This window comes from Castanea sativa, chromosome 8 (genome assembly GCF_040712315.1).
Source record: "Castanea sativa cultivar Marrone di Chiusa Pesio chromosome 8, ASM4071231v1".
Taxonomy (NCBI): domain Eukaryota; kingdom Viridiplantae; phylum Streptophyta; class Magnoliopsida; order Fagales; family Fagaceae; genus Castanea; species Castanea sativa.
Window position 1 is genome coordinate 38,331,990 of NC_134020.1, and position 9,512 is coordinate 38,341,501.

Below are 9,512 nucleotides of genomic sequence, written 5' to 3' on the forward strand. Positions count from 1 at the left end.
CCAAGGTACGTGGTCCGAGGAACCAAGCATGATCAATGTTCTATTTAACACTTAGAAATATAGAAAAACATTAATTTATTCAAAGTACGTGGTCTGAGGAACCAGGCGTGACCAAGATTCTGTTTGACACTCATAAACTTTCACATAAAGTAATTAGGAGTTGAGCCACAGCTACAATAATACAGAAATAAACTAGTAACGAATGAAAAGAACATCATATTATTAATAGTAATAACGACGTAAATTATTTACATTCCAATGACGTGGAACCACATTCTCGTCCAAATCTTCCAAGTAATACTGTAAAGACATGAAGTCTGAGTAGGCTAAGCCCACTTAGAATAGTGAGATTGATGTTCCCAAATCTGGTCCAAGTCAATAAATATTTGTAAAGAGAATGAGATGAACAAGTTGGGCTTCGCCCGAGAACAAAGATAAAGAAGGAGGATGCAAAAATCTTAGATTAAAATGTATAGGTGGATCTTTACAAGCTTGTCCGAGGACAATATTCTTGGGTTGTTACGTACACTATTCACTCTCCTTCTCTTAGTTACTGTTATAGTTTTGATCTTTCTTCCTTGATTTTTTTTGGATCCCCTTCATTTGGAAGTTCCTTTCCCTTATAGACTTCTCAGACCATCGCATCCTAGCCCTTCATCGTCACATACCCAGACTCTCCTTATGACACTTGTCCCCTAAAACTTTTGTTGAAGGTGGAGAAGGAGTTGCTTAGCTGTGAATTCCACAGTTCAAGTCACTTTCTTATCAATGCAGCTGATAAAGTTGTTGTCAATCATTTAATGCGGAGGCAATAGGCTAACTCTCATTGGAAACTTCCTTTACCTTCCACGATTATCTCTCTACGCCTCATCCTTCTCATCTGAACTTCTTAGAAGTCTTTTGTCTCTTCTCCTCCCATCCTCGGGAAGATCCCCTCTTTGGGCTGATGATGCCCCAATAGTGCCAACTACAACTCATTGTATCATTTCTCGGTCCTTGGGCCCCCACATATACAATATTACTATCTTTTATCTAAAAAAAAAAAAACTTATACAATATAATCTTAAATTTATAGAAGTATATCTTATGAACTTATTTGCAAATTAAGTTATTACTCTAGATAGAAGAAGTGTCACGAAACATCTAAAATGTACTTTTAGACTAATTTAGCCAAGCCAAATTATCTTTTTTACTTTCCATTTTTATTTATGTACAAATTTGATAGTTTCAAACAAATTCACGAGTCAACAATAGGTCAATCCAATAATAGAAAGGAAATTTAAAAAAAAAAAAAAAAACCTTAAGGAGGAAGTTGTATAAGAAATAGTTGGAGTTGGAAAAAAGCGGGAAAGCGAGGGGTTGGAGGAGTTTCATAGAAGGATCGAGAACAAAATCGTGGAACCATCATCAAAGCAAGGTATCCAACGGTCCACGTTGCAACAGTCCACAAATTCTAGACCCTTCCTAAACATTCCGGCTATACCCCCAAACCAATCTCAACCGTCCATTCTTTAATTACCGACCCCAAAACCAAAACTAAAAATCAAAATCAAAATCAAAATTTGTTTACCTCTCTTTCTCTCTCTATCTCTCTATATATATACGGAGAACCCTTCTTGACCCATAGCTTGGTCCTTCTAGTTTCACAAAGTTTTTGGAATCGAATTCTCTAGCTTAGATTGTGTTTGTTTGATCGGAAAAAAATTTAGCAAAGATGTTTGGGAGAGCACCGAAGAAGAGTGATAACACTCGGTACTACGAGATATTGGGAGTGTCGAAGAGCGCTTCCCAAGACGATCTCAAAAAGGCTTACAAGAAAGCCGCCATCAAGAACCATCCTGACAAGGGTGGCGATCCTGAGAAGGTAACCCTAATTTTTCTCTTTTGATTGTAAGAGTTGCTTTCTTTTTTCCCCTTAATTAATTAATTAATTTATTTATGTGTGGGATTGTTAGGAATCGCGGTTTTTGTTGGATTTTTAGGTGTTTTTTGAATGTTGAAATTGTTGTCTCTGAGTTTCTCGGCTGTTTTATGTTTGCCTAATTCGTATGCTCAAGTCAAGAGCTTTGTAGCTCAACCCAACCCATTTATTGAATTATCAAAATATTAAGGTTATGGTGTTTGTTCCCAAGAGATTTGTAGCTCAATCCATCTATGGAATTATTAAAAAAAAGCGAAGGTTTTGGCGTTTGTTTGTGACTTGTGTGGCATTGTCAACTGATTATGCTGTTGATTTGTCTTTGGTGGCAACACAAAGGTGTATGTGTGTGTTTTATGTAACTTACTTACCAATAGAAAAGAATAATAAAAAAACTTGCTGTTTGTTTCAAGTTTATGTTGATTGATCGTAGCTTGGATCAAAATAGAATTCTGATACATATGAGTTTGCTGCAGTTCAAAGAGCTTGCCCAGGCGTATGAGGTACTGAGTGACCCTGAGAAACGTGAGATCTATGACCAATATGGTGAAGATGCGCTTAAGGAGGGAATGGGCGGTGGCGGCAGTGGCCATGACCCATTTGATATCTTCTCGTCTTTCTTTGGTGGGAGTCCATTTGGAGGTGAGAATTATGAATCAACTATTTGACTTGTATATTTTGGAAGGCTCTTGAGATTGATATGACACAACAGTTGGTTTGATTCGTGTGAAGAGTCATGTGGTGATTTTAATTAATGTCTTGTGGATGACATGAAAAGGTGGTGGTAGCAGCAGAGGACGAAGGCAGCGACGGGGAGAAGATGTGGTCCACCCATTGAAGGTTACTTTGGAAGACCTTTACCTTGGAACAGCTAAGAAGCTTTCACTTTCTCGAAATGTGACCTGTTCAAAGTGCAATGGGTGAGTGTTTTGGTACTTTATTTTATTAGTCTTCACATAATTTTACGTGTTTAGTGTAGTGTAATGGTTGATGCAAATGTGGATGGTTAATGTTTTTGTTCGATTACAGCAAAGGGTCAAAGTCAGGAGCTTCAATGAAGTGTGCTGGCTGTCAAGGAACGGGTATGAAGGTCTCAATTAGGCACCTTGGCCCCTCTATGATTCAGCAAATGCAGCATGCTTGCAATGAGTGCAAGGGTACTGGAGAGACTATCAGTGATAAAGACCGCTGCCCACAATGCAAAGGGGAGAAGGTTGTACAGGAAAAGAAGGTGTTGGAAGTCATTGTGGAGAAGGGCATGCAGAATGGGCAGAAGATTACATTCCCTGGTGAAGCAGATGAAGCGGTATGCTATCATAGTTAGCTTATAGTCATTGATTAATTTGACTTTGCTTCGGGTAGGGAATTAATTGTTTGATGGTTGTGTTTTGTAGCCTGACACTGTCACTGGGGATATAGTCTTTGTCCTTCAACAAAAGGAACATCCAAAGTTCAAGAGAAAGGGTGATGACCTTTTTGTGGAGCACACCTTATCCCTTACTGAAGCTCTTTGCGGCTTCCAGTTTGTATTGACCCACTTGGATAGCAGACAGCTTCTTATTAAAACAAACCCTGGGGAAGTTGTCAAGCCTGGTAAGTAAAAGACAATGCATGAACTTTTAGAATTTGTGATTTTGGGATGATTATTGTTTTGATCACTGACAGTGTCAATTCTCTGGTGCTTCAAAACATGCAGACTCATTCAAGGCAATAAATGATGAAGGGATGCCAATGTACCAGAGGCCATTCATGAAAGGGAAGCTGTACATTCATTTCACTGTGGAATTCCCTGATTCTCTGAGCCCTGAGCAGGTTGCTGCACTGGAAGCTGTTTTGCCACCAAAATCGTCGACCCAGCTGACAGACATGGAGTTGGATGAGTGTGAGGAGACCACACTACATGATGTTAACATTGAAGATGAGATGAGGAGGAAGCAGCATGCCCAGGCTGAGGCATACGACGAAGATGAAGATATGCACGGTGGCGCACAGAGAGTGCAATGTGCACAGCAGTGATGATCCTTCATTTGGTTGGGGCAACTAGAAATATAGGTGCACACTTTGGAGGTGGAGATTGGGAAGGAATTCTTGGTTGTGGGACACACTTTGTGTGATTATTAATTAGTATGTGGTCTTTGCTAGTTTTTTCGATGATCTGCAGATTTAGACCACTTTTGAAGCAGTTTCATTAATATCTAAACCTTGAAATCTCATACTTTTCAATAATATGACTGTCATTTTATAATCCATGTTCTTTTCTTCGTGTGGATATGCCCCTTGATAATGTTCTGAATAACGATTGATTTGAACAAACCATATGACATTTAACCCACCCTTTGAAATCTTGAACGAGCTTTAATGCTGGTAGCGTTGATATGGCAGATACGATTCGTTTACTACGATCGGGTCTTATATATGGTATTATGATTTAACGTGTCTACTAACAAGTAACAACTATCTCACGTATGAGACATTCTGAATGAATCAGGGCATTATTAGTGTGTCTTAGCCAATCCGTAATGTCAACTCTTAAGCCACGTTATTTGAATGGGTTAAGAATCGAATGCTGCCACATTGACTTATAAAAAAAAAAAAGAATACTGCTACATTAATGGCCATATGCTTATCTAAGAATATTTTCTGTTCATATTGCAAAGAAAGAAACATCCGGAATGGGGTTTCACTATAGATTGAACCTTGCTATCTTATACCAAAAACCTTCATGAATCAATTAATTTAATATATATGAAAATTTCCTATGAAGTTACACTGGAGAGTGAATGTACTAGTCACATGGAATATCTACCTTTTTCTGGAGATAATGAATTATCTGTGGAATAGAAAATTTTGGCTTATCTCCAGATTTAATACATAATTTTGCTACAGATAGAAGATTTTTGAGCTCCCTGGAATCATAATTATTTCCAAGATCGGGGTCTATCATCTTATGCATGGAACTAGCAAAGCGAGATTCTTGAATCCATTGGATTAGATCAGCACCTCCCTTCTCTGAACACTGACCAGTAATAAGCTCCAGAATCAGCACCCCTAGCTGGAGTATAATGTTACCGTGTTCCTGAACCATACATTCTGCAATAAAGGATAAAAATATACTGATAAGATTACAATTTACAATTGCTGAAAACAGGTGTGGTATTTACTATTTAGTTGCAAGGGTTATAGTAAAAGAAATAACCTTCTGAACATGAGGCATGAGGAACTGTAATGTGATTTCCAACAGAAGTAAAAAGGCCAACATCAGCTACCTGTAGCAAGCAAAGGAAATATTATCTTCTAATAAAGTCTGCACAAGTTTAAGCACAGTGAATTATCACATCTACTTGACTCGAATCTTCAAAATTTGAATCATTTATGAGCACCAAATGCTTAAAGTTTCTTGAAAATAAATAAATGAATATGTATTATATATATCCTTACTTTTGCTGTAAATTGATCATCTAACATGATATTACTTGAGCTGATGGAGACATGATACATCGGGGGGTCAGCGAACAGAAGCAAATATTCCTGCATAAGAAAATCAGCATAACTTAATTACTGAGCAAAACTTGTACGCTATGCATAATTTTCTATACTTGAGATGACTCACATACCATGCTGGTTGCCTCACTAGAGAGACTAAATAATATGGAAATTCCAATCCTAAGTTGCCACTTGGATTGATTGAGACGAAAGAAATCAGAGTCACATGCTAACCATAAGATACTATATATTTTAAAGGATTAACCTATGGCAGATGCAGAGTAGGATTCAGTTGTTACTAATTTATTGGCAGGTAAAGAATCAACAGTTGGCACAATTTTTATATTTCACCAATTTTAACAAGTGGCCATTGTCAGGCTCAATGATTGACTTGTTATGTAGAAATAATATCGAATGCTTGTCATCGAAATTTCAGATACATAATGAAAAATAAACTGCCTTGATACCTGTGTCAATCTCACTCAAAATCCTAAACCCCATAGGAAGAGCACAGAAAAAGGTTTAGAAAATCCTTAATGTTGGTTGAAAGCTCCTATCTCAATTTTATAGTTTGCAGATAGTGCCTTGTGATTTAGCATTGCCTTCTATGGAAAGCTAAGAATGGACCATTTCAGCTTAAAGTCTTTATTAGCTTATGAGGTTGAGTTGACAAGTATGTTCTGTACTAAGCACACACACACACACTTTAACTTCCTTCAGAATTTATTTTCAAAATGCTCTATTGTATATAATGATAATATTCCTTCTCATGTTCTTTGCTTCTAGATTAAATTTCTGGCATCTTTGCTTTATGTATTTGTCAAAATTTATCTTGTTTTTCAAAAATGTTCAAGGGGGTAACATTATGTGGCATTTATGAATTTGCCATCCAACAAGATAAAATAAACGTACAAACTTACCAATGCAGAGGCAACACCAATGGCTATTTGTAGTCTTGTCCTCCAATTCAAGGGAGTCTTAAGAGGATCTGCCAGGGGCAAATCATTAGAATAAAATTAGATTTTGCAAAAACAGACGAGTTTTGCTCCAAAAATTACCACTAAGATGCTCCTTCAAGCTTCCATTTTCTATGTTGTCGAAAACTAGCAGCCTAAAAAGAGTAATAGGAGCATGTAGAAGTTAATAATCAGATCTTCAAAGTGAAAAAAAGAAAGTAAAATAATGACTATTCTAATCTATGCATATTCTAGGAGATACATAAGTAAACAGAACATTTCAAATGCTACAAACATAATTTGCTTGTGCTCATAATGGGTGGCTGTGTGTGCATGTCCGTGTCATAGGAGTTGCATTCCTAGGATCTTGGACTTTTGCAACCATATTCCTTGATACATATAGCACTCCCGCGTTTGGTTTCTTAGTTACAAACCTGTTAAATTTCTGGGAATGTAACATTCCTATGTTTGGTTATATCATATGATTCATATCATTCCTTTGAATAATTACTACTTTTATCATAGATTAAATTAAAAAAAAAAACCCTATATATGTGTGTGTGCGCGCATGCTTACTCACATTAGAGAAACATGTGTGATGCACTAGCTTGTCTGTATCTGTGATATAATTCCTTATATACACAACCACATTTATAGTCTGATATAATTCCTTATATACATAACCTCATTTATAATGGAAAACATAATCTCTCCAGATGTAGTTCAAGAGAAAATTAGGTACTACTTAGCTGAGGATTAGGTATCCAGGGTGGGTTGCCAAAAATGTATTTTTACTTGTCTTCATTTTGTTGTTGGAGAGAGTATACATCTTTTTTCTTTTCTTAGGCCCACTAAAGGCCTCTATAGCTTATGAGATGGAGAGGGATATATCAGAGAATAGTTGAATAACCTACCTATGCCCTAAAGTTGCCAACAGGCTTTGTAGCCAAGTTATACCTATCCCTTTTAATAAGTGAGACATCTTGTTCAGTTCATATAAATTTTAAAAGAAAAGCTAGGCATCAAACCTCTTAGTCTTATGTCCTGTGCAAAACCCTCTGAGTGGAAGAAGGTGACGGTGATGCAAGCGGCTCAGGAGTTGCACTTCTCTGTAGAAGACATCTTTTTCTTGATCAAAAGCTCCTACTTCTTTCACCAAAGCAACACCACCATCTTGGAGTTTGGCCTTATAAGCAGTTCCATGAGAATTGCTATACATGATCCTCTGAAAACCATCTGTCCCCTTCTTTATATCCTTGTATGAAAAGTGCCTCACAAATGATATTGGGCCTGGAAAGAGAAGTAAAGGAAGTTATACACAAGCAATTTCACTTTATAGTATAGACATCCACTGATCAAACAGAAAGTGATAATTAAATCATAATTGTTATTTGTTACACTTTTCATTTTAATATACTCATAAATTAAGATCCAACAACAGAAAATTTTCAAGATCATTCAATTTACATCATCAACAATTACAACAAACCCCACAAAAGCTTAAATTCACTGAAACAACAACAATGTCTCACAGTCGAAGAGTGAGCTTGAAAGCATAGAATTCTATCATGAAAATCACAACAGGGTATCTTCTAGACAATTCAACTAACATAATGAATAGTTACGCAAAATACCCATGTACAATTCAGTCAATCCAAGCTTGAATTCACTAAAACAACGACGTAAACATATCATAATCAATGAATGACCTTGAAACTTGATAGCATAGAACTCCCCCATGAAAGTCACAACAGGGTATTTTCTAGACAATTGAACTAACATCATGAACATTTAAGCAAAACCCATGTAGAATTCAGTCAATTCAAGTCCAAAATCCAGTAACTGAAAGCAAAGAATTGCAAAACATGATCTGAATAAGTACATATAGCAAAAACCAGAGAATGTGTACAGTGAAAAATGCAGAACAGTGAGGTGAAATAGAGGTACCATGACTAGATCTGTGAAGCAATGCAAGGACTCTGCGGATCAAACGGTCCATGCCCATCTACAAAATTTGCTTTTTTTGTTAATGGGTTTTGGTGATCCAAGTATACCAGAGTCAACATAGGGACTGTAAATTCTCATTGCCTTTCTTTCCTTTTATAACGGATCATAGATTCTTTTGGTTTTTAATTTTCTTAGGTAGAGAGAGAGAAAAGCATGAGTGGGTAAAATGGTCATCCAGTGTGTTGTTAATGGTGCATTAAGTACTGTGAGTGAGTTGGAGGATGTGTCAGATGTTTTTGTATTTGTATAGTATTGGGCCAGCACTTCACACTTTCACAGCTCTCTTGGGCCATTGGCATAGGAGGGAGGCTAAATCAAATGATTGCTTTGCATTTTAATAAGTAGACTGCAACTTATTTTATATTCAAACCTGGACATGGAAGGAATGTGCATTAGTTCAGAAGATTTTGGGAAGTGTTTTTGATAGTGGTCAGTGCTCACTGATAATTTTGTGGGGTGTGGATAGTTTCGATTGAAAATATTTAGATTAACTACTACTACTACTACATTAAAACGTAAAATGGAAATACATCAATGATTCATTAAAAGGATAATGTGAATAAGTGCTGTAAGCCTATAACTGCTTATTATGCTTTTTTGTTTTAATCAAAAGCTCTACAAGCTTGTGAAAATGTTAGTATGGATTAATACATTTTATAAGAGAAATGATATATCCACAACATTTTTACAACATTTTTACAACAAATCTTAGGTGGCAAGTTGTTACTAGTTGTTATTGTTGGGGCAAAAAAGTAATCTTAGTGTTAGGTTCAAATTTGAACCTATAACAACTAACCACCTATGATTTGTTGTAAAATTGTTGTAAAAATGTTGTGGACGTAGCACATCTCATTTTATAATCTTTAATGGTGGCATTTGATTTAGGAAATTTAATAAGTCATTGGCATCTAATTTTATGAGAACTAGGTTATAACATTTACTTGCACATGAGAACATTCAACAATACTATAATAGTAATAATGAGCGTCATTTTGACTTTCATGCTAAGTATTATGAAATGATCATTTGGTACTAAAATTAAGTAAAATAAATTGGTTACATGACGCAAAATTAGATAATTAGAAACCAATTTAGATTTTGAATGTGCTTTGACTTTAATATAACATATATGATGTAGATTAAACAAT

General features: G+C 36.1%; 2 protein-coding genes across 2 annotated transcripts; one reads left to right on the forward strand and one right to left on the reverse strand.

The window, feature by feature from the left end:
• Window positions 1–1,551: 1,551 nt before the first annotated feature.
• Window positions 1,552–4,165, forward strand: LOC142606939 (dnaJ protein homolog). The gene is made up of 6 exons (XM_075778316.1): window positions 1,552–1,864; window positions 2,395–2,560; window positions 2,697–2,838; window positions 2,948–3,224; window positions 3,313–3,511; window positions 3,615–4,165. Exons 1-6 carry the CDS (start codon window positions 1,715–1,717, stop codon window positions 3,932–3,934), a joined length of 1,254 nt encoding a protein of 417 aa, XP_075634431.1. The 5' UTR covers window positions 1,552–1,714; the 3' UTR covers window positions 3,935–4,165.
• A 465-nt stretch (window positions 4,166–4,630) lies between these two features.
• LOC142606940 (putative receptor-like protein kinase At1g49730) lies at window positions 4,631–8,540 on the reverse strand. The gene is made up of 7 exons (XM_075778317.1): window positions 8,305–8,540; window positions 7,386–7,647; window positions 6,460–6,512; window positions 6,322–6,389; window positions 5,357–5,446; window positions 5,115–5,184; window positions 4,631–5,008 (listed from the first exon to the last, which is right to left on the reverse strand). Exons 1-7 carry the CDS (start codon window positions 8,360–8,362, stop codon window positions 4,704–4,706), a joined length of 906 nt encoding a protein of 301 aa, XP_075634432.1. The 5' UTR covers window positions 8,363–8,540; the 3' UTR covers window positions 4,631–4,703.
• Between the last annotated feature and the right edge of the window lie 972 nt (window positions 8,541–9,512).